General features: G+C 37.0%; 1 protein-coding gene across 6 annotated transcripts in view; it reads right to left on the bottom strand.

Moving 5' to 3' along the window:
• VPS8 (VPS8 subunit of CORVET complex) overlaps positions 1-25,855 on the bottom strand; it is a 277,646-nt gene that overhangs the window by 207,436 nt on the left and 44,355 nt on the right. For all 6 annotated transcript variants that reach the window (XM_082461426.1, XM_082461424.1, XM_082461428.1 and 3 more), the window contains exons 13-20: positions 24,432-24,539; positions 19,207-19,287; positions 16,652-16,822; positions 10,350-10,424; positions 9,170-9,205; positions 8,190-8,280; positions 7,716-7,762; positions 6,644-6,733 (exon numbers count right to left, since the gene is read on the bottom strand). In XM_082461426.1, coding sequence (XP_082317552.1) covers positions 6,644-6,733; positions 7,716-7,762; positions 8,190-8,280; positions 9,170-9,205; positions 10,350-10,424; positions 16,652-16,822; positions 19,207-19,287; positions 24,432-24,539 — 699 coding nt within the window. The remainder of the gene's footprint in view (positions 1-6,643; positions 6,734-7,715; positions 7,763-8,189; positions 8,281-9,169; positions 9,206-10,349; positions 10,425-16,651; positions 16,823-19,206; positions 19,288-24,431; positions 24,540-25,855) is intronic.

Raw genomic sequence — 25,855 nt, 5'->3', positions numbered from 1 at the left:
CAATTGTCTGAGCGACTGAATAGATCATTTTATTGCACTGTGACTGTCTTACCATCTGCCAGCTTAAGACATAATCTCTGGCTTTCCCTATTTCATAGGGATGATGTGAAAAGAAATGAGATAGCAGATGTAGATTCCTTTGCTTTCTGGAGCAATATAATTCGCATAATTTATATTCTAAAAATCAATCAGGCTATGAAAACCACATTGTTTGATAATGATTCAAAATCCTAACAAAGCCTAGAATGTACATGTACAGCAAAGTAGATAAACATACCTGAACACACACACGCACACCTCAGAAAGATAGATAGATAGATCAATCAATCGATCCCTGTGGGCTCTCAGAGCTAAGCAGCTGGTATTGTAGTATTAGTACACAAACAAAACACCGTGAGCAGCTATACAGATATAGATAGCTCTCTGTATGTGTATATGTGTATATGTATTTTTCCTTTTTTTTTCTTTTCAGGTATGATGATAACAAAATAATCTTCTAGGAAAAATCTGACTCCCCAGAGCCAGCATTTTTAAACAAGCCTCAGGGATAAAGCAGCATGCTGGACACCAACACTGTTTTTCTTTCTTCAAAGCATCTCAGGGAAGCATGAGTTAGACAAGGAAAGCTCTACAGCCTCACCCTACATTCAGCTTTTAGTCTCTGTCCCTTCTTTGGCATGAACTCTTAATACAAAAATATATGCCAACAGCTGCTACAACAATGGCCTTGAATGTTCTCTCTGTCATGGAAATGTAAAATGAAGCTGGAAAGAGAGCTTGGTAACAATGTAAGGCTTCACTTTGAAGATATTTTAAAATTACATTATTTTTTCAAATCTTTTTGGCCTGATCGATATTTTTTAAATGCCTCAGGTTTATTTATTATACCTCTACTTTGTTTCATAAACAAACAAACAAACAAAGATAAATGTAGCAAGATAAAATAACCCAAAATACATGAAAATGCTTCCACAGTTCACTGGGAAACTTTAGAGCTGGAGAACACTGTTAGCAGGGAACTCAGATACCAGAGAAGCCAAAGGGACAGACTGTTTCCAGAGCCGTTAACTGTTGAATACTACTGAGGACCAATAAGATGAGGAATAAAAGGGGCCACAGAATTCACAGACACGGAATGAGAGGGAGGTAAGGAGATGGAGACAGTGCATAACATATGCGGCTCTGTTAAGATTGTACAAACAAGAGGCATAAGACTATGGGAGATGGCGCGGGGCAAAGAAGGGATTTGTTTGCTGTCTGACTTTGTTTTGGGGATGGGAAAGACAGCCCGAAGAAAAGGCAAGGTTCAAGACGTATGAGGCAGAGAACACTTTAATTCCTTTTAATCTTACTAGCTAGTGTACAAATAAATTATAATTATAGGTTCAAATCTTTTGTTAGATAAATAAAAGCCACAGCCTGTCAAAAACATCATGAGATCCAAAAGTTATCTTCTGTAGTTAAGACAGGGCAAAATATTGATTGATCTTTGGAGGAAAGCAGAAATACTGAATGGCATTATATATTCTGACTCTAAGGAAAAGGTGAGACTCCTCCTCAAAGGTAAAGATTAAAACTGAGACAGCAGGCATGAGTGCCACCTGCTGGTAAAATGTAAATGCTCAGTATTTTGCCTGAGATAGAAACCAGTCTTAGGAATTTGAACTAATTGAATTAGAGGTTACCTGTTTCCGATGAGAGTTTCTCCATAACGATACAGAATTCTCAGACCTTCCCACCCAGCAAAACAAAGTCTTTTAAAAAAACACTCCTGATTAGTTGGTCATCATCCCTTTACTTCAGTACATTCAATAGTAGGAGGCACAGAAGTCCAAGACTTGTTACACGATCACTAGGTCATTTTCAACTGAAACAGACCTTCTCCTGGTTTCTACCCACTTACATTAGCCTTCCCTCTGCTGCAATACAATAAATCTCCATATGACAGTCCTTCACCATCTGAAAGCAGCCGTGTCTCCACTTACTTTCCCTCTGATTAAACAACCCCAGTATTTTTTTTAACTGTTGTTTTTAAAACCTCCCACCATCCCAGTTGTGGGATGTAGGTCAGTCTGTCAACAGTCCATAAAATATCTTTAAGAGTTTTTATTTTCAACACATAGCCCAGTGGTACTATCACTTTCCTCTATCTGGGCCTTAACACACAATTGGCTCACACTAAGTTTGTGGTCAACTAAAATCCTGTCCAGCTAGATTTTCCCAATCCAGTATGCATGCAACTTAATTATTTGAATCTAGTGCAAGTCTTAATGTTTATCCTTGTTAAATTTCATCTCATAACAATTTTGATTGCACTCTGTCAAGATCATTTGGGACCCTGAATTCTTGGTGCCATCTAAATTCGACAAGCCACTCCATAAATCTTCATCCAAATCAATGATAAAAAACTTGGATATGAAAGATCCCTAGAAAGTAATTAATACTAAGCCACCAAGAATACTCTTTGGGTAGGGATGTTCATCATCTGCAAATCTTCTTACTATTTACTAATCTACTTCAGCAATGAGGATAATGGAAAACTAAGACAAATGCTTTAACAAAATCAAGATGTTATGTAATAAGCATTGCATGAATATACTGTCCGGGGACTTCCCTGGTGGTGCAGTGGTTAAGATCCGCCTGCCAATGCAGGGGATATGGGTTCGAGCCCTGGTCTGGGAAGATCACACACGCCACGGAGCAACTAAGCCCGTGCACCACAACTACTCAGCCTGCGCTCTACAGCCCATGAGCCACAACTACTGAGCCTGTGTGCCACAACTACTGAAGCCCATGCACCTAGAGCCTCTGCTCAGCAAAAAAGAGAAGCCACCGCCATGAGAAGCCTGCGCACTGCAACGAAGCATAGCCCCCGCTCACCGCAACTAGAGAAAGCCTGCGCACAGCAATGAAGACCCAATGCAGCCAAAAAATTAATTAATTAAAAAGAAGAAGATAGTGTCCTCACATTCCTGTCAAAAATGCAGTTTATGAGTTTAGCAAGGTTGTTTTTAGGTGAACTCATGGAAAATTGCTCATAAACCACACTGGGGTTATCCGTGGGTAGTTTCCTATGTCCACTCTTCTTTTAAAAAATTACACTTTAAGAGTTAACCTATTTAATTATTTTATGACTGTTTTATGATTAAATATTTATGACTTAACACTTAAAACAGCAGATTTATGGTGACTTGTGCATGTATTTCATTCATCCTAATGGGCTGAAGATCACCTTTTCCAAAAGCAAATAGTCCTCCTGAGTGAAATAAACTGTCTCCTCTGCTTAGGCATCCACGCTTAAGCGAGTGTGCCTTAATTGAATACTGATCCAAAGTTACTTACAAATTATTAATGATAGCTCAGATCATTCAAACAGGATCCCAGGTTATAATTTCACTGGGTCTTGAGATTTGAACAATCATGATGTAACTATATGAAATATATCCTGGGCTTCAACTTTTTTCTTTAATATATTTATCTGGACTTTTTCATTTTATTTTTTTTTAAGATTTTCTTTCTTTCTCTCTTTCTTTCTTTTTTTTTTTGATGTGGACCATCCCCGAAGTCTTCAATGAATTTGTCACAACCCTGCCTCCACTCTATGCCCTGGCCTTCCTGCCGCAAGGCATACGGGATCCTAGTTCCCCAACCAGGCATCGAATCCGCAACCCCCCGCATTGGATGGCGAAGTCCCAACCACTGGACCACACTGCATTGGATGGCAAAGTCCCTGGACTTTTCCATTTTAAAGACCATTCTCTATGCTCATGAAAAAGGAAGCAAAACAAGTAGTGTTGCTCTAGAGTAGAGTGTAGAAGTCCGGATGTGGACTCTGAAGCCCAAGTGCCTGGATTCTAATCCCAGCTCTATCATTCACTAGCCATGCGACCTGCAACAGGCAATTCAACCTCTCTGTGCCTCAGTCTCACTGATAAATGTGAATAATGACAGTACCTACCTCATAGAGTTATAGGAATTAAATGAGTTAACAAGTGTGAAGGGTTTGTAACAGTGCCTGCCACACAGTAAGCACTAAAGACTTCAGATGTTTGCTATAATTATCATTCTTGATCACCTATTAACATCACCCCTTCTCACTCATCCTTTCCCTGCACTTGCTCTGAAAATAACAATATAGTACAATGGTTAGTTAAGAGCTGGGCTCTGAAGTCAGAAAAACCTGGATTGGAGTTCTGTCCTCACCCTTTATCAGCAATACTACCTTGGGAAGTCACTTAACCTCTCTCAGCCTAAATTTCCTCATCAATAAAATGAGGATAAAACAGTATCTACTTCATGGTGCTGTTGTGAGAATTAAACAAAAATGAATGTCACACCCTTCACGTAGTACTTGGCACATAATATACGTATTCAGTGAATCTTTGTCAAAAGCCCTCCTTTGTGCCCCTTAGCATTTTGGTAGGCACAATCTGGACCAGACCAGTCTCTTTTCTGACAGTCGTACAGATTCTTGATGCTTTTGGCAAATATATTTGGTTATCTGCCTCTATCCAACTCTGGTAGCTGTTCTGTGTTTTGTAGACAGATACTTCTCTCAACATTCCTCCCCATTTCCTTTCTCTTTGAATTGTTTGTGGTTATTACATCAGAATTTAAGAATTTCCTGTTCTTTGTGAACCTACTATTATTTTGGAGCCTATAACCATGAGACTGTGCCCATATTTTTTTCCCTAAAATATCTGCTTTCTAAAACACAGGATTCACGAGTGTTATTTTTTCATCATTATTACAAACTTTAAAATAAATGATAATTTTTCTATCAATAATCTATCCCTTCTATTTCCCCAATCATTGGGAAAAAGTAAATTCAGGATAATGGTTCCCACCATCGTTTCCTTTACCACCTATGAGACTAAATGATTAATAAATCAAAAATGTTATCAGATACTCTTTTAGCAGAATGAAACTTCTGACAAATATCTAGATGGTTAAAGAACACATTACTACTACTGTTTGTTTCTCAGTAAATTTTACAATCTCATGCTGAGATTCTTTCATATTTCTCCATCAGAATATCACTTTTGTTCCTTTCTTCTTTTATAGCTCTCTACCATATTCTTCCCCAGCAAGGTGGTTTCCATCTTATCTGTACACACGCACACGTGCACACACACACCCCTCATTAGCCCCTCCTAGCATTCCCTATTGGATGTTTCTTTTCAACAAAGTACATCTTCCAACGACCAGAGTTCTTACATGAGTACCATCCTACCACCTCTTGGTAACAGATATTTTCTGGTCAAAATACTAAGTTTTCTTTTCTATATATACTGCATTGATATACAAAATCATATACATACAAGGTACTGTTCCCAAACAGTTTTGTCCCCAAATGCCTTCTTTCTGCCATATGTTTTCCTCTCCTAAGTTATCTATTTTTATAATCTTATATAGGCTTCTTTCTCTTCTTTACTGACAAATGTAATAAGCCTCTAGCCAAAAGGCAATACAAGTTACTCTGCCAGAAGCCCACTACTGCAGCATTAAAGAGTACAGTTCAGGAAACCAAATCCTGTTTTGATACCCTCCAACTGTTAACTGCCACATCTATCCTTGTCTTCCAAAGTTAAGAGCAGCAAATGGAGATATAAAAAGATATGAGCTGTGTCTGCTCCTCAGAACTCCAAAACCCCAGATTTCCTTTAAACATTGCCATTAATGTACACAAGAAAAGTTATTTTGACTAGACTGTCAACTTTAAGATAGCAAGGACTACTTATCTTTTATACACTACCGCCCAGTGCCTAGTACATGTTAGACCAGAGGCTGCATCCTTTGACCCATGGGCCAAGTCCTCCCACAGCCTGTTTCTGAATGGCTCAGAGCTAAGAATGTTTTTTACATTTTTAAAGGGCTGTTTAAAAACAAACAAATAAAAAAATCACTCAGAGGAATATGTGACAGAGACCATATATACCCCACAAAGCCTAAATTTTCCATCTGGCCCTTCTCAGAAAATGTTTGCTGACCCCCGTTATCAGACCCTCAAATGTTTGTTAAAAGAGGAGGCAGGGGGAGGGGAGGGAGCCCTCAGAATGGGAAAGAAGACACAGATTTGCAACAAATGTATTTTGAGATCACTGCAAATGGTGAAACTCTCATAATAAGCACTGTGCAGGTCTTTAAGTCATTCCTTGACTTCCATTTTCACTGAGTTTCAAGAGAAACTAAAGATTGTTCATCAGTATATTTAAGAGATCATAATTATTTTTTTGCAACGTATCTTATCTTGAATCACAGGTGCTCCTAGGAGAACTAAATTTAAACCTTGGTAGTATACTTCTTCTCCAACTAGCCTAGTTAACATAAGTTAGTCATCAGCAAGGTGTAAGGTGTCAATTCACAGGTATGTACCCTCATACCTACCTCCTTTCCTTCCATGCAGCACCAAGTGCCTAAGCACTAACAACCCACAACATTTTACTCATCTGTTCCCATGTGTCTGTACACCTGTTACCTCAAAATTCAATCACTGAGAATGCTCCACAAACCCTGTAATAAAGCTCTGAACACTGAAAAGTGTTTAACCAAAACATGAAAGTCCCATTCTCAAATAATATCAGAGCAGTAGTACTAGACCTATTCATAGCAATGCCTATTAGAAGCACTTGCAAAGGTGTACCTGAAAATGCTGCTCCATCACTTGGATTTTTCCCTGGTCTGGGCACTTTTTTAGAGCTCGGTCTGCATAATGGAACAGGATTTCCACCATCTGTAAGGAAAACAGCTTTGTATATAAATTAAAGTATATCTCTAAAGTTTTTCAATACTTAATATATGTGATCTTCTTAAATAATACAGAATCAGGCTTTGGTATCATATTAAAAATATAATTTAAAATGTTAGTGACTTTATTTCTCAGTTTTTTTAACCCCAGCCGAATTTCTTTCAGCCTCAGGGTTAGTACCAATTTGCTAATCTTTCCTAATAAATACCTCCAGGTTCCAGACCTCATTAGTATATATATTGCTCAGGAAATAAAAAGTTGAAGTTTAGCTCTTCAGTTATCCTCTGCATATGTCTTTCCCTAAAGAACACAGACAGCCAATACTTTTTTACCAGATACTGAGAAAGTCAGTTATAAGTCTCAGGGTTGACCAATTTCTGTGTATGTTTTCTAAATGTTTATACTAATTTGGAATCTAATTTTTACCAATGCATTTGCACAATAAAAAGGGGGAGGAATGACTATAGTAAATGAATTCAAGCAAGTCTAGACTAGGAAAACAAAGCTAGTGTTAAATATTAACATTAACCATATTAATACTAATTAATAATAATAAACATCAGGCCTCTCTGCTCCCTCAGGCAACACAAACACTTGCACATATAGTATTTCTCATTATTACTAATCAGTTTATAAAGACCAACAAATGTCAACTTTCTGTGGGCTATAATTAGGTTCAGAGATAACCCAGATCCCTGGGTTTTTTACTCCTCCTACTGTCTGCTGTCTTTTGGCTATTTTACTATTTATAATTTTCATAAGAGAGTGAGCAAGGGAAAAAAGAAAGGGTGGTAAGAAGGAATTTAAAAAGCACTCAAGATAACACCAAGGAATTGCAATCTGACTTGTTTTCTTAATACACTCTCTTCTTAACTGTAGTCATTTACCTAATCACGCCCAAGATTATTAGCAAATACCAAAGGCAATCTGCACTGTACCCCAGTAAAGACCCTATTAAAATACTCACCCGATCTGCAACAACAGCCTTTCTCTTACTGGCATCCCCTGATAATCCTGCAGAGAGGCAAAATCCAGCGTAAATACAAAGTTAATCCATATCTTCAGGAGTGAAACTGCTCTGGCCTTCTACTGATAACCTATGCTAACAGTAGATATAACAATCCTTAGGTATCAAAATGTTGGATAATATGCCATAACAGGAACACCTCCCATCTATTGGACCAGATGGCATATCAATGTACTTCCCTTTTGTTCTAATAATAAATTTTCCTTATGAAATGAATTTTAAAAGTGACATTTAAAATTCTATATCCTGTATTCGTCATTAACCTTTTTCACTGAAAGTCTGTAAGGTTTGATAACATCTTGCTTATAAAACACTTGAACACTAAGTCAAAAGTGTTCTGTAAGTGATTAGTATTATTCATTTTCTCTGCTCCAGAAAAACAACACCTACTACACCGGTGTTCTGTTAACTTACCCACTACTGCTTTTGCTTTTCCTTCATGGAAAGACCATGCAAGGGCCAAGGCTTCTGTAAGACAGTCTTGTTTCAGGAGGTGATCCACTCTCTAAAATGAATAAATGAGAGAAGACAGACCCCTTTGTCTGACCAATCACCAGTCAAAATTCCTATTCTACCTAATACCTTTCCAGAAGTTGCTGCTTAGTAGCTAAAATTATTCCAATAACCATGTGAATATCTTATTTCCAAGAAAAACAATTTCTTAAAGCACTGGATAGTACAGTGACTGTATAAGCTAGTATAAGCAGCCACAAGGCCTAAATATGAAAAGAGGAAACAGCTAGAATGTCACTGTAGCAGAAACAGCTAGTTATCACAACATCCATTCACTCCCTCCTCTTTCGTAACAAATCCCAAGTTTATTTGAGACAGCAATAAACCAGCTAAAGGACATTTCTAAGACTCCCTTGTAGCCACTTGGGGCCATGTGACTAAGTTCTGGCCAATGATAAGTGGAAGTGCTATCTGGACCTTTCTGGGATGTCACCTTAAAAGGCAGGGGTCAGCCTTCTCTTCTCTTTCCTCCTTCCTGGAATGTGGATTTAAAAAGCTGAAACTCCAGCAGTCATATTGGAACATGAAATGATCTTGAGACTAGAATCCACACACAAGGATGGCACAATAGGGTAGTATGCCAAAGACCATGGAGTTGCCATACTAGCCACAGACTGCCTACCTCCAGATTGCTTTTACATGAGAGAGAGTTCTTTTACACCACTGGTATTTTGAATTTTCTGATATATGCAGCCAAACCTTACCATTAGTTATAGTCAGTTTTATCAAATCAAGTATATGATAGTTAAAATGGTTTTGATGTACACTTCTGAAATTAAAAAGCACAAATCCAAGTACTCTTTTTCTGCAAAGTCAGGACAAAGGACGTGAAGATGCTCTCAATTCAATGGCACTAACACATAAAATTACTTTGAACTCACCTCTCTCCAGCTCCTCAGCATCATCACATAAACAGACTGGAAAACAAAGAGATGGACATTAAAATTATCATCTTTAACAGACTTGTTTGAGAGACACATTTGTCTCAGTCCTACATCTCATTTTACATCTCTTTAAGTAAAAACATTTCATACTACAGTTAAAAGTATTTACTAAAGGGTCTTCAAGGGCCCACGTTAAAGAGTAAATCAAACATTTAAAGGTCAATAAGTCTACAGTCCAAGAAGGAGTTAATTCCACGGACAAGGAAGAAGGAAAGTCCAATCTCCCAACATGTTTCTCCATGCTAAGTTTTTTTTTTAATTAATTTATTTAATTTATTTATTTTTGGCTGCATTGGGTCTTCGTTGCTATGCGCGGGCTTTCTCTAGTTGTGGAGAGTGGGGGATACTCTTCATTGCGGTGCGTGGGTTTCTCATTGTGGTGGCTTCTCTTGTTGCGGAGCACAGGCTCTACAGCGCAGGCTCAGTAGTTGTGGCACACAGGCTCAGTAGTTGTGGCTCAGGGGCTCTAGAGCGCAGGCTCAGAAGTTGTGACGCACAGGCTTAGTTGCTCTGCGGCATGTGGGATCTTCCTGCACCAGGGCTCAAACCCGTGTCCCCTGCATTGGCAGGCGGATTCTTAACCACTGTGCCACCAGGGAAGCCCTCCATGTTAAGTTTAAAAAAAAAAAACCCACAGGAACAAATTGATATACAAAAAGTTCCTATTCTAAGTCAAATGTCTCAATGCGTTTTAATATACCCTAAGATGATCTAAGCTAAAGGACATCTTAATTACATGTCAAATATTAATGATAAGGTATCTTCCTGGTCATGACAACATAAATGTGAAGGAACATTATGAAAGTATACCTCTGAACAAAGAAAACCAGAACCTAAACAAAAGTAAAAATACAGTATGTCTAAAAATAGAGGAAATAAATTAATTCGTTGTAAAGCACAGAGAACTATATTCAACATCTTATAATAACCTATAATAAAATAAAGGGGCAATCTTAAAAAAAATTAATTAGTTAAAAATCATCTAACCCCTAAAAGTTTTCGATTACTGCTAATCAGTATTCATTTTGTAATGCACTGCCCTCTTTACCAACAACCTCCTTCAGCCCCTACTATCCTGAAACAAATGCACACCAAGTCACAGAGTGGAAGAACTTACTTTTGTCCCCAAATAAAAGATCTGACCACCATAGCTACTGATGGATTGATAACAAGCCTTCTCTCCAACCAAAGCCTAAAAAAAAAAATTTAAAGGTAAAAATTACATGCATTAGGAGTCTCAAGTTTTAAAGAATGTGGATTACAGAGACAACATGGTTTCATCCCATAATTGAGTGGGGGAAAAAATGTCAGTCAAGTGCCAGTCTGTCAGTGGAAGTGGCATAAAGGACAAAGTGCAAAAAGTAATTCTCTGCTTATATACAGTCTCTTTATTTTTCAGAGTAATGCGTAAAGGGAAGAGCATGCCAACTTCTAATTTGAAGCAAAATTGTTGCAACCTGCCCACTACTGGATGACAGGTAGTCACTGCTTCTGGCAAAGAATAGGGCTAATTGAAATGGTACCTCCAAGTTCTTTGAAATAAATATCAACAAAAAACACAAGAGGAAACAGGAAGATAAAGCAGCATAGTATATGAAAGTCAGCACAGCCCAGCAAAATAGAAACGAAACCTACTGTCTGATAAATCTGGTTGCAAATTTTGGCTCTGTCACCCAGTAGGTGCCAGAGTTTAAACAAGTTTCAAACTTCTGACAATTACATTTTTCCATCTTTGAAAATCATGCAGTTTCTGGGAGGCTTAAATACATTAATATTTATAAATCTCCTAAAATATGTAAGTGGTCAATACTGATAACTAGTAATTTTTCTTAACTTTTTATCATGAAAATTTAAAAATATATACAAAGGTAGAGAGAATAAAATAATGAACCCAATGTATCCAGTAACCAGCTTCATTAATTATCACTTCATCACCAATCTTGTTTCATCTATATTCCCACTGACTCCCCTATAACACAGTAAAAATTCTGAAGTAAATCTCAGATCTTGAACATCTCATTTACAAAAATTCAGTATATGCATAATAAATAAATCCTTCTAGCGTAACCACACAATTTCACTGACAGGCTTTCAAAAATTAACAGTCATTCCTCCATGTCAAATATCTGATAAGTGTTTGGATTTCAAATTGTCTCATAAATGTCAAATGTTATTGAGGTTTCTGTTCTTTGTTTAGTTTTGTTTCTACATTTCATTTGTTTAAATCAAGACCCAAATAAAGGCCACACACTGAAGCTGGCTGGTGCATCTCTTAAGTCTCTTTTAATCTACAGAGTTTGCCTCTATCTCTCACGGTCCTTTATTTTCCCTGAAGTTTATTTGTTGAAGACGTTGGAACACTTATTCCATAGTTTCCTACTATCTGGATTTTGCTAATGGCATCCCCATGGAATCTTTGAACATGTTCCTTTGCTTCTGTAATTCCTCTAGAAGATCAGAATCAGGGTTTTTTTGTTTGTTTGGTTTGGTTTTCTGGTAGTACCACTTTAAGTATGACGTTAGCAGTAGGATTTTTGTAGATGCTCTTTATTATCAGGCTGAAGAAGTTCCCTTCTATTCCTAGTTTGCTAAGAATTTTATCAGGGATATGGAATTTTGTGAAATGCTTTTCTACATCTTTTGAGATGGTATTATGACCTTTCTTTTGCAATAAACTAATACAGTGAATTACACTGACTTTTTTTTAAAATAAATTATTTATTTATTTATTTATTTTTGGCTGCATTGGGTCTCCGTTGCTGTGCGTGGGCTTTCTCTAGTTGTGGCGAACAGGGCCTACTCTTCGTTGCAGTGCACGGGCTTCTCACTGCGGTGGCTTCTCTTGTTGTGGAGCACAGGCTCTAGGTGCACAGGCTTCACTGGTTGCAGCACGCAGGCTCTAGGGCACACAGGCTTAGTTGCTCCACGGCATGTGGGATTTTCCCTGACCGGGGGTCAAACCTGTGTCCCCTGCATTGGCAGGAGGATTCTTAACCGCTGCGCCACCAGGAAGTCCCACACTCTCAAAATTAATTATAGACCACAATTTTTTTCTGAAATATAGCTGATTTACAATGTTGTGTTAGTTTCAAGTATACAGCAAAGTGATTCAGTTATACATATATATATTCTTTTTCAGATTCCTTTCCCTTATAGATTATTACAAGATATTGAGTATAGTTCCCTGTGCTATACAGTAGGTCCTCGTTGGTTATCTATTTTACATATGGTAGTGTTTATATGTTAATCCCAAACTCCTAATTATCCCTCCCCCTCTTTCCCCTTTGGTAACCATAAGTTTGTTTTGTATGTCTATGAGTCTGTTTTATAAATAAGTTCATTTGTATCATTTTTTTAGATTCCACATACAAGTGATATCATGATATTTGCCTTTCTCTGGTTTACTTCAGTCAGTATGATAATCTCTAGGTCCATCCATGTTGCTGCATTATTTCATTATTTCATTCTTTTTTATGGCTGGGTAATATTCCATGTATATACCACATCTTCCTTATCCATTCATCTGTCAATGGACATTTAGGTTGCTTCCATGTCTTGGATATTATAAATAGTGCTTCTATGAACATTAGCGTGCATGTATCTTTTTGAATTATAGTTTTGTCCAGATATATGCCCAGGAGTGGGATCGCTGGATCATATGGTAATTCTATTTTTAGTTTTTTAAGGAACCTCCATCCTGTTCTCCACAGTAGCTGTGCCAATTTACATTCCCACAAACAGTGCAGGAAGGTTCCTTTCTCTTCACACGCTCTCCAGCATTTATTATTTGTAGAGGTTTTGATGATGGCCATTCTGACTGGTGTGAGGTGATACCTCATTGTAGTTTTGATTTGCATTTCTCTAATAATTAGCAACGTTGAGCATCTTTTCATGTGCCTATTGGCCTTCTATATGTCTTCTTTGGAGAAATGCCTTTTTAGATCTTCTGCCAATTTTTTGATTGGGTTGTTCGTTTTCTTGATATTGAGCGGTATGAGCCATTTCAGACCACAGCTGTTTGATATGCTGTATTTTCACTTTTGTTTAGTTCAAAATATATTCTAATTTCCTTTGAGATTTCTTCTTGACTCATGGGTTATTTATAAGAGTGTTACTTAATTTCCAAATATTTGGGTTTTCTCCAGATTCACCCTGATGATTCCTTCAACAATTTGCTGTAGTTTGTTTTATGGCCTAGCATATAATCTATTGGATGCTCCACCTGCACTTGAAAAAGTTTGTAATTTGCTTTTGTTGGGTGGAATATTCTATAAATGTCAGTTAAGTCAAGTTGGTCAATAATTTTTTTGTCTTCTATACCCTTGATGATTTTGTCTACTAATTCTATTCATTACTGATAAAGGAGTTTTGAAATTTCCAAACTCTAATTGTGGACTTGTCTGTTTCTCCTTTTAGATCTGTTAGTTTTAGTTTCCTATATTTTGAAGGTCTGTTATTGGGTGCTTAAACCTTTAAGATTGTTATGCCTTCTTGACAAATTAACCCTTTTTTATCAATTTGAAATTTCTCTTTATCTCTGACAATATTCTCTACTCTGAAATCTACTTAATCTGATATTAAAATAGCCATTCTAATGATTAGTGTTTGCATGATATGTCTTTTTCCTTCCCCTTACTTTTAACTTGTCTGTGTCTTTGTATTTAATGTGAACTTTTTGTAGACAGCACATAGTTGGTTCTTGCTTTTTTTATCCAGTCTGACAATCCTTGCCTTTTAACTGAAATGTTTAGACTATTTCCATTTCCTATAATTATTGATATAGTTGGGTTTAGATTATCTTATTGTTTTCTACTTGTACTACCTGTTCTTTTTTTATGCTTTGTTGAATTTAATATTTTTTAACACTCCATTTTGTTGCTACCAATGACTTATAAAGGTATACTTCTTTTTCAGTGACTGCTCTAGTGTTTACAATAGGCAGGTTTAACTAATGTTAGTCTACATTTACATAATATTATACTATTTGATGTATAATGTTAAGAACCTTTCAATAATATACTTCCTTCCCCCACTCCCTGCTGTTATGTACTATTTTCGTCACACTGTTACTTCTACATATCATAAACATTACTTTTGTTTTAAACAGTCAACTGCTTTTGTTAAATGACAATATTAAGGTATAATTTACATACCATAAAACTCACTAAGTATACAATAATTTTCAGTAAATTTACAGTTGTTTGACTATCACCAAAATCCAGTTTTAGAACACTTCCATCACTCCACAGAGATACCTTTTACCTATTTCCAGTCAAACCTCATTTCCATCACTCCACAGAGATACCTTTTACCTATTTCCAGTCAACCCTCATTCCTACTCCTGGTCCCAGTCCCACTAATCTACATCTGGCTCTATAAACCTGCCTTTTCTGGACATTTCATATAAATATAATCAAAGAGTATATGGTCTTTCCATATGGCTTCTTTCACTTAACACAGTATTTTTGAGGTTCATCCACGTTGTAGCATGTGTCAACAGTTCACCTTTTTTATTGAGGAATAGCATTCTATTACACATATATGCCACATTTTGTTTATCCATTTATCAGCTAGTGGACATTTTCACTGTTTTGACTTTTTAGCTATTAAGAATAATGCTGCTATGAACATTTGTGTACAAGTGTTTATGTAGAGCTATGTTTTCATTCCACTTGAGTAGCTACCTAGGAGTAGAATCGCTCAGTCATATGGAATCTTTATGTTTAATATTTTGAGGAACTGCCAAAATGTTTTCCACAGTGGCTGCACCATAACCCACAAGCAAAGTACGAGAATTCCAATATTTCTGCATCCTAATCAACACTTGTTATTGTCTGTCTTTTTGATTATAGCCATCCTAGTGGGCATGAAATGATATCTCACTGTGATTTTGATTTGCATTTCCCTAATGATTAATGATGTTGAGCATCCTGTCATCTGCTTATTGGCCATTTGTGTATCTTCTTTGGAGACTGCTGCAATTTGTTTCTGATGAGAAATCTGCTCTCACACTTATTGTTGCTCCTCTGCATTTAATGTGTCTTTTTACTCTGCCTGCTTTAATATTTTCCTCTTTCCAATTCATTTGGATCAATCTATGTTTATTTTACTTGTGCTTGGGTTCACTGAGCTTCTTGCAATTCTGTGTTTATAGTTTAGGAAAGTTTTTGACCATTATTTCTTTAAATTTTTTTCCCTCCTCTCCTTCAGAGATTTCAACTACACATTTATTAGGCTAAGTGGTGCTGTCTCACTGCAGTCACTAACACTAGTGTTTTTTAAATTTTTTCTCTCTGTTTCATTTTGGATAGATTCTATTGCTCTATCTTCAAGTTCACTAATATCTTGAAAACTATTGTTTTTTGGGTTTTTTTCCTGATTTTTTTTCCAGACAGGAGAGTAAATCCAGTCCCCATTATTCCATCTTGGCTGAAAGTGCAAGTTCAAAGTCTATCAGTATTTTTAATAACCACTCAGACAAAAGAAAATATCTAAGTGTGGGACAATAATTATTCTTACTTTAGTGAATTCTACTGAATTACCATTTCTTCTCCTGGATTTTCCTGGTTTCTAAATTCTGAAAATATATATGGAAGACCCTTTCACATATATTTATGCTCTAATATCTCAGGGAGATTTGAGCAATGGCTAGATATTATACTGCAGACACTCATTATATATGACCTTCATTACTACTTTTTTCAAGAAATTATCCAGAGAAGACTCAAAAAGTCTAAATTTCCTACGTAAAGATTATTGGCTTAGGAAACATGAGATCACAATTCAAAGTAATTTAACTGTAAACTACCTGTGTAAACTGCTAAAGGCCATTATTGTCATTGCTTAAAATATAGTAAAATTAATACTAAGATCATAACTTTTGTGTCTTCCTTCTCTGCAGGCTCCTACATTTCATCTACTTCCTATTCCTCCAGAATCATCTTTCTTTCTCTCAAAGCTATCTTTGCCTTTTAATGGCTACAGCCTCCATACCTGTTCCAGCCTTTACTAATCACCCAAATATTTCCAAAGCCTTATAGGCTACCTGTCTCTCTAGTCATTTATTCCTTAAATCTATCAGGCTTGTTGCCAACATAATAAACTTTCTAAAATAGCTTGCTTTTACAATTTCTTTCTCATGAACTTTCAATTTCATTTCATTATTTCAGTATGAAAGTTAAAATTCTTTGGTATTAAATTAGTCACATTTCCAAGTAGAAGACAACAGGAATTATTGTTCTAGTTCACATTCCTGAATACTTACAGACACACTCACATCCACTTCAACCTAGTTAGTGGCTTTAAAAAAAAAAATCTCAAGACATAAAGATAACTTGTCAGAATTCCTATTTCTAAAACAAAACAACAACAAAATACCAAGGTTATCAAAGCAATACTAAGATAATGGATTACCCTTACCAGTGCCTGGCTCACGTTTCCTCCAGTGGCTAGAGATTTGAAATGGCTGCTATTATAGACCAACTGAACTTCTGAGATCTCCACCGTTTCCAATTCCTCTTGAGTTTGCCGATCAATCACATGCAACTTCTCTACACTGTCCAAGAGCACAATCGTGCGTGAGTTTATCCACTGTAATTCAAGCACACAACAACACAAAAGTGAGGCCCATCCCACACCGTCATCCAGGGCAAAAAAGCTTGGCAACTCGCTTAAATGACACTGACGACCTTATCCATTTAATTAATAACTTGATGACACCACAATCACAGCAAGAACTACTCGGTGACAACCCAGAGAACAACAGGTGCACAGCGTAGTATTGAGTTTTGATGGTGTTAAAATGACTCATAGTGTAAAAGAAGGATAACTAAGAGCTCTAATAGATATTATGGGATACACTGTTTTTTATCAATGTTTTTGAAAGGTACATCGGCACAATGACTTAAGCAAAGTGACCAACTTTGCATTTCTAGTGTTTTTGACATTAATCAAACAAAAGGGCAAATGCAACCTCATAAACCTATCTGGTCAAAGAATGATTGTTACCATTTAAGTAATTCATATTTAAAAATACAAGCTATTTAAAATATATATTTCCTTTAAAACATACCTACCAATTATGGCAGAGTTCTTTGCTCTATTTCTCTATATATTCTGAATATTCCTTAATTAGTACTATTATAATCTTAAAAGTAATAACAATAATTATGTTAAAATCTTCTGAAGGATACCATTTTGATAAATTTCTTGGGTTAGATATAAGATTTCTTATTTTCAAAATATTTTTTTGAAAAATCTCAATCCCTTCCCAAGAAATAAATGAAGTCTTAAAATCTGCTCAATTAGAATTCTAAATTAGCCAGAACAAAGTACTTCCCCTGTACTTTCTCTCTCTGGTATTCATTTTGGTTTATTTATATGAACTCTTTCCATGTTCTCAGAAATTATTTGTATAATATATCAAAGACAATCAAGTTGAAAATGGATCAATTTTCTTTTAACTATGTTGAATATATACTTTAACACTGTGTTACACGGAAGGGTTTGGTTTGGTTTTCCAAAAAAAACTGTCCCTCAGGAAACAGAGTTTGACACTCAAATCATTTACAAAGAGCTTTTGTAAGGTGCTCTCTTGATCACTTTACTTTGAGAAACAAAGTATCATTTAGGAAAGACACATTATTCAGCCCTGTATACACTTAGTGCTAGTTTTTAGATGCTTTCAAAGGTCACCTGGTTAAAAGAGAAAGAATGACAAAAAATGTTAGCAGGATTAGCAATTATTCTTCAGATTAGATCCTCACAATTTTAAGTGTTGACACATTGTAAACAAGCCTTTTAAAGGTAATTTACAAAGCAATGCAGTTAGGGGTCACATCATGAATAGGACAGGACAGGCCACAGGACAAATGAAAAACACCAACTGTCCTACTATTAGGAGTCCTACTATTAGGAGAATGGCTACGTGTGGTTGGGAAAATTTCTTTCAGGGACAGAATCATATGCAGATTTTTAAAGTGCTGTATCTCAAACATCTTAAATGGAAGCGATGATGAATTCTAGAAAACTGTGTTAGATGATTTTCAACAAGGGGTTCTGGTGATGACAAAAACACTGATGTCTTATACGCATGAGAAGAGGTTGAACAACATTATTTCATGAAATGTGTATGAAAAAAAGTATTATTTCTAAATCAAGTCTGTATATGAGATTGAAAGGCAATGTGCAAATAAATTAATAAATCATCTATTATAAAAATTGATGCAAAAAGAAATAATCTCTTTTTTTTAAACCAAAAGTTGCTCAGGACTGAGATGCATAGTAGAGAGAGAACTCTGAAAAGTTTTTAGCCACAGATAAAGAATAGCTCCTGAACTCCTGAACCAATTAGGATATACTCAGAAGTACAAAAATGTGTTAACAAAGAAAGCCCAGCAATGATCCTGAAGAAATGATTCTGATCTCCCCTTTGAGCTAATCAGGATATTAAAGAAAACTTTTGCTGATCCTGCCAGTGTTCAGCAGGACATAAGGCTAAAAGGCAATAAAAATAATGTGGCATCACACCAGCCTCAGACTTTATTCAGTACAAGCAGGATTTAACTTTTTTTTTTAATTTATTTATTTTTGGCTGCACTGGGTCTTCGTTGCTGCGCGTGGGCTTTCTCTAGTTGCAGCGAGCGGGGGCTACTCTTTATTGCGGTGCGCGGGCTTCTCATTGCGGTGGCTTCTCTTGTTGCGGAGCACAGGCTCAGTAGTTGTGGCGCAGGGGCTTAGTCACTCCGCGGCATGTGGGATCTTCCTGGACCAGAGCTCAAACCCATGTACCCTGCATTGGCAGGCGGATTCTTAACCACTGCACCACAGGGAAGCCCAGGACTTCACTTCTGTCCACATTTTATATAATCCTAAAGGTCATGATTTATGGCAGAAATCCTGGTAGCTTTAATACAACATGCACTCAAAACAATTACATAAAATGATCGGGGATATTTCATTTCAATAATACTCACAGTAAAGTTGATGAGGTCATAGTATAGGTGAAGATGCTTTTGCTTAGTAACATGTATTGCTCCAGATTCGTCTCTCTTAACCTGATGATGAAATAAAAGCAACCTAAATATCAGCTATTGTTTGAGAGACGTTTTAAAGTCTCACCTAGTCAATCCACCTAGAAAATGATTTCCATTCAGAATATGGATAAAACAAAAATACTGATAATTAAAGAAACTATACAAATGAAAAAAAATCATTCACATCATGATTTGTACCAAAATCCATGGAACATCTGGTCAGTGGTCTAATTGTCAGTTTAGGCATACCTTGTTTTATTGCACTTCACTTTATTGTTGCTTCCAGATATTGTGTTTTACAAACTGAAGGTTTGTGGCAACCCTGTGTCAATCAATTTATCAGTGCCATTTTTCCAAAAACATTTGCTCATTTCATGTCTCTGTGTCACATTTTGGTAATTCTTGCAATACTTCAAACTTTTTCATTATTATTGTATTGTTATAGTAATCTGTGATCAGTGATCTTTGATGTTACTATTGTAATTGTTTTGGCATTTTTTAGCAATAAAGTATTTTTAAATTAAGGTATGTACATTTTTTTTTTAGAGATAATGCTATTGCACACTTAAAAGACTACAGTATAGTGTAAACATAACTTTTATATGCACTTGGAAACCAAACAACTTATGTGACTCACTTTATTGCAATATTTGCTTTATTGCAGTGGTCTGAAACTGAACCCACAATATCCCTGGGGTATGTCTGTACAGGCAAATGCTGTATGTAATATTCACTCTGTCATAATTCAGAAAAACCTAACTGCATCACGTCAATGACTATTTAGCCAGAGTTAAAGCATAAAATGGGATTGGTGGCATAATGTAAAAAAGTAAAACAAAAGTTCATTAAAAGAAAAAAAAACGCTGCAGTGACGAAACTAGACTTCTTTGGGTGAAGTATGATACTATTATAGCTCAAACAGCCCAAAATTTCCCAAAAGAACCTCAAGTGTCAATATTTTACTTATATATGCATATATATACTCTCTATAATCTTCACCCGTCCTTATAATTTGCTCTCTCCACTTATGCTCCAAGGTGACAGAGCACTGAAGAAGAAGAACACACCACAATGACCTGCCTGAAATTCATGACGTTTAATTCAACCTGGGTTTTCTTGCACACTCTCCATAGTAGTCTTCTAGATGCCTTCCTTTCCCTTTAAGTCACAATTCCTCTTTGCCTTCTAGTCCCATCACTTGTAGTGTTGACCTCACCAGATAGCTTACAAACAACTGAGACCATTTAATGTGAGCCCTTTGTGTACTCCCATCTTCACTTCCTAAGTCACCTCCCCTGTAAGAAAGAATGCTCTGGTAAAAAGGAGCCTAAGATCTACAGCTATGTGTTTAAGAGTAAGTTCCACTATTACAGCTGAGTCACCAAGGGTAAATCATTTATTCTTTCAGTTTCCTCATTTGTAAAATGAAAATAAGACAGCACCAAATTGTTCCATATCTTGCATATGTTGAAAGTGTTTCGTAAACAAAAAGGTCAATGCCAACATTAACTATTCTAAGATTGGCTAAAGTCCTTGCTATAGAAAATCACTTCACCTGTATATACTCTAAATCCTACTCCCTCCATTGCTGCTTAATATTACCCCTCCCCTGCTAACATACGCAGTCACTCCTTTCAAAGGACCTTTTTCCTCTTGCTATCAAACAGGTTTCTGACTTCTCCATCTTCAAAAAACAAAAGCAAAACACCTTCCCTTCATTTACTTCTTCCAGAAAGTTAACCATTCTTTTTCCTCTTGTAACCAAATGCTGTACTATGATTGTGTGAGTCTGTTCTTCTAGATACCCATTTCTTTAACGAGGCTCTATAATCTAGCTTCCACCTCAATTCCACTGATAATTAGTCCTCTGAAAAGTTTCTAAAGAACTACTTCTTGCATATCTGGTGGCCTTATCTTCAGTCTTCTTCCTTGATCTCTCTTTGGCATTGGTATTACCCTGGAATTGATAATGTCCTGAAGTCTCTCCTTCTTCATCTTCTGTGAGGCCATACTGGTCTATTTCCCCTCCTACCTCTAGATGCCTTTATAGGATCCTCCTTTCCTACTGTCTTTTCTTTTTCCTTTCCCCTACATGAGTGTCCACCAAGGTTATGTATGCTTTCGCTTTTGATTTTCACAGCTTCAACTACCTTCTCTATTTTGGAATTCTCATTTTCACCCCAGACCTGGACTGCCTATCCTCCCAGAGGACATTCCCCAATACAACACTTGAGAGCCTCACCTTCACTTCCAACCCAACACATTCAATTCTTCCCTAACCCTAACTCATTGAATATTTCATGCTTCTAAAATGCAAAGCCAGAAATGCAATGTTTTGTTTATGTCCTTCGGTCCCCAGATCCACTAAGATAAGAAGCCTTGTCTTTCCTTCAAAATGCCATCCCTAACTCTCACTGCAACCAACCATCCTTGTCTAAAGACCTCACACTTGATTTATTACAAGAGCAAAACCTTTCCTTTCCCTCCAACCTCCTATAATCTGTTCTTTTTGCTATTTCTACAGTGATCTTCCTAAAACGTCACTTTAATCACATCACTTTAATTACCTAAGAACCTGTGATGGCTCCCCATTACCAATCTAGGTCAATTATTATATAATCTAGATCAGAGGTTGGCAAACTTTTTCTGTAAAAGGCCATACAGTAAGTATTTTAGGTTCTGCAGAGCATACAGTCTCTGTCATGACTACTCAACTCTGCCACAGTAGTGCAAAAGCAGCCATAAATAACACCTAACCGAATGGGCATGACTGTGTTCAATAAAACTTTACAAAAACAGGCAGCCAGCCAGATCTGGCCCATAGGCCATAGTCTGCCAACCCCTAATCAAGATCCATGCCGTATGTTCAACTTTATTCTCAACAATAAGTTTCTCCCTGTCATTAACTCTATAAATATTTATTAGGGACTTTCTACATACAAGCACTGTCCTAGTGGCTGGAATAGAGCAGCAGAGTTGGTTTTAGACTTATAGAGCTTTCACTCTAGTGAGGAAAAAAAATATTAGATAAGTAATTTTTAAAATGCTGAATGTTGTCAAAAAAGGTCTTATCGGTGTCTATGAAGCGGGAAATGCTAACCGAGGTCAGGAAAGGCAATGCTAATCATGAGCCAGTATAATGTGGAAGAGAGCACACAGCTTTCCTGGTAGAGGTGTTGGCATATGTAAAGACACCGAGGCCAAAAACATGGAAGCAACCTAAATGTCCGTTGACAGAGGAATGGATAAAGAAAATGTGGTGTATAAATATATATGTATACACACACACACACACACACACACACACACACACACACACACACACACACACACACACACACACACACCAGAATACTATTCAGCCACAAAAAAGAATGAAATAATGCTATTTGCAGCAACATGGATGGACCTAGAGATTATCGTACTAAGTGAAGTAAGTCAGAGAAAGACAAATACCATATGATATTGCTTATATGTGGAATCTAAAAAAATGATACAAATAAACTTATTTTCAAAACAGAAACAGGCTCACAGACATAGAAAACAAACTTATGGTTACCAAAGGGGAAAGGAGGGGGAGGGATAAATTAGAAGTTTGGGATTAGCAGCTACAAACTACTGTATGTAAAATAAACAACAAGGTCCTACTGCACAGCACAGGGAATTATATTCAGTATCTCATAATAATCTATAATGGAACATAATCTGAAAAAGAATATATATATGTGTATGTGTGTATGTGTGTGTGTGTGTGTGTGTGTGTGTGTGTGTGTGTATATATATATAAAAACCGAATCACTTTGCTGTACACCAAAAACTAACTCAACACTGTCAATCAACTATACTTCAATTAAAAAAAAAAAAAAAAAAGACACTGAGGCCAAAGACTAGTCAGGAAGCTACTCCAGAGCCTAGGCTAGAAATGTCAGTGGGAAGCAGCAATGGGGGAGACAAAGAGGAAGTATACTCAGAGTCAATAGATGTGTGATAGAGTAGAAATAAAGGGAGAAGTGTAACTGAAAGGCAACTCCTAGATTTCTGGCTGGAGAAACTAGGTGGATAGTGGTGTACTTGCTTCACTGAGCTAGGAAACCCAAGAAGAGATTCCACAGGCACATTCTTACCTCTATAACTTCAGTTCATCTTATTTTCCCCAATATGCATATTCACCCCTCCTATAGTATTTGCCTTTTTTTGTTTTTTGGGTTTTTTATAAATTCATTTATTTATTTATTTTTGGCTGTGTTGAGTCTTCATTGCTGCGCACAGGCTTTCTCTAGTTGCAGCGAGCTGGGCCTACTCTTCATTGCGGTGCACGGGCTTCTCATTGTGGTGGCTTGTCTTTGTTGTGGAGCACGGGCTCTAGGCGCACGGGCTTCAGTAGTTGTAGCACGCAGTCTCAGTAGTTGTGGCTTGCGGGCTCTAGAGCAAAGACTCAGTAGTTGTGGTGCACGGGCTTAGTTGCTCTGCGGAACGTGGGATCTTCCTGGACCAGGGCTCGAACCCATGTCCCCTGCATTGGCTGGCGGATTCTTAACCACTGCGCCACCAGGGAAGTCCCTAGTATCTGCCTCATATCCTTCATAAAGCCTTCCACAGCCTCTTTAGTCCGTACAAATCTCTTCATACTCTGAACTTATATCAATTTTTAAATTCTCATCACCTACTTGAATCCTTAAACTGTTCTCACTAGTAGTAATGAACATACTGGTTTTGCCTTTCAAAACATATTTTAACCTATGTGAAAGAAGGAGTTAAGTTTTATACATCTTTCAATTGCCTCGTGTCCATTACAGTGTAGATAACATAGTATGTGCTCAATGATAACTTGCTGTCTAATAAATACACTATATGTAGATAGGTAAGCCATTAATACAGACCTATGTACATTTATATATTTATACATACACATAAGCCATCAATTATTTATTAGTCAAAGGAGACGGAACTGAGAAATATACCACGAAGAGGCACGGAGCTGAGGGTGATCATCTGTTTTCCACGTTAACCACTAAAGCCTCGAATAAACATTAAATAGGTCACTTTCTCTCCAAAGAATTATGATAGCATATTTCTTTGACACAATATTAAATTACTGGTGAATCAAAAAAATAATCTTATGATAAAGGACTTTACCACAGATCTAGCATCACATTAGGACTTACCAGGAGAAAATGAACAACATCTCCTCTGCAGAAGGCAAGCATGGGATTCACATAATTATGCACTGCCACAAAGTGCCAGGCCAGCAATGGAACACTGGAAGGATCCATCTAAGTGAGGAGAAGGGAAAAAAAAAAAGTCATCACTGTTAACAGACAGAAAAACAAAGGGAAAACTCTGGTTTACAACAGCATCTGACTGGTGTTCCTTGATAAAACTTCTCCTAATTTCTCATTAAAATTCCTAAAGGAGGGACTTCCCCTGGTGGCACAGTGGTTAAGAATCCGCTTGCCAATGCAGGGGACACGGGTTCGAGCCCTGGTCCGGGAAAATCCTACATGCCGTGGAGCAACTAAGCCCGTGCGCCACAACTACTGAGCCTGCGCTCTAGAGCCCGCGAGCCACAACTACTGAAGCCCATGCACCACAACTACTGAAGCCCGTGCGTCTATAGAGCCCATGCTCCACAACAAGAGAAGCCACCACAATGAGAAGCACGCGCACTGCAATGAAGAGTAGCCCCCGCTCACCACAACTAGAGAAAAGCCGGCACGCAGCAACAAAGACCCAATGCAGCCAATCAATCAATCAATCAATCAATCAATCAATCAATTCCAAAGGAGCAGGGACTGACTGGGAAGTGTCATGAGGGAACTTTCTGTGTGGATGGTAATGTTCCACATCTTGACAGAGGTTTGGATTACAAAAGTACATACATCTTGGCAAAGTTCAGCAAATGTACACTCAAGATCTGTACATTTGTTGTATGTAAATTGTTACACCAAAGGAAAAACTTCAACAAATACTGAACTGTACTTAATCATATGCAAGTTGAATATTTAGGAAAAAAGAGTACTAATTTCTGTAATTTACTTGGAAATACATTTAAAAAAACATAATTTGATGGCTGCATAGAGATGAACAGGTATATAATAAAACACAATAAAATGCTAATGGTAGAGTTTTACAATGGTAAGTATATAGATGTTCAATGTAAAATTCTTTCAACTTCTCTATTTGTTTGAAAATGTTCATAATAAAATGTTGGAAAAAACACCAATAAAAACATACAAAGAGATGTAAACACATACTACCATGATAAATCTCAATTAGCCAATGAAGCTCACCTAAGAACTGTTAATGGCAATACAAGCCAGCTTTGCCAGCTGAAAGGGCAGACCTGCTTCCCCTGCGGCCCAAAGATACACCGAGTACCAACAAGAAAACAGAAGAGTGAGCTCCCTCATTACAGCGGCTACTTTCTGAACTAGTCTTCGTTCTGCACCATCATTCTCCATCCCATCCCATCCCATCAATGCCTCTCCTCATATACACACTGGAAGAAAACAACTCTTTGAAAACAACCAATCAGGAAAAAGAAAAGGGAAATTGAGGTGTGCATAATACATTCTGAGAAGTATCATCC

Source organism: Balaenoptera physalus (assembly GCF_965194825.1).
Source record: "Balaenoptera physalus genome assembly, chromosome: 4".
Taxonomy (NCBI): Eukaryota; Metazoa; Chordata; class Mammalia; order Artiodactyla; family Balaenopteridae; genus Balaenoptera; species Balaenoptera physalus.
This window is presented reverse-complemented; position numbering and strand designations above follow the sequence as displayed.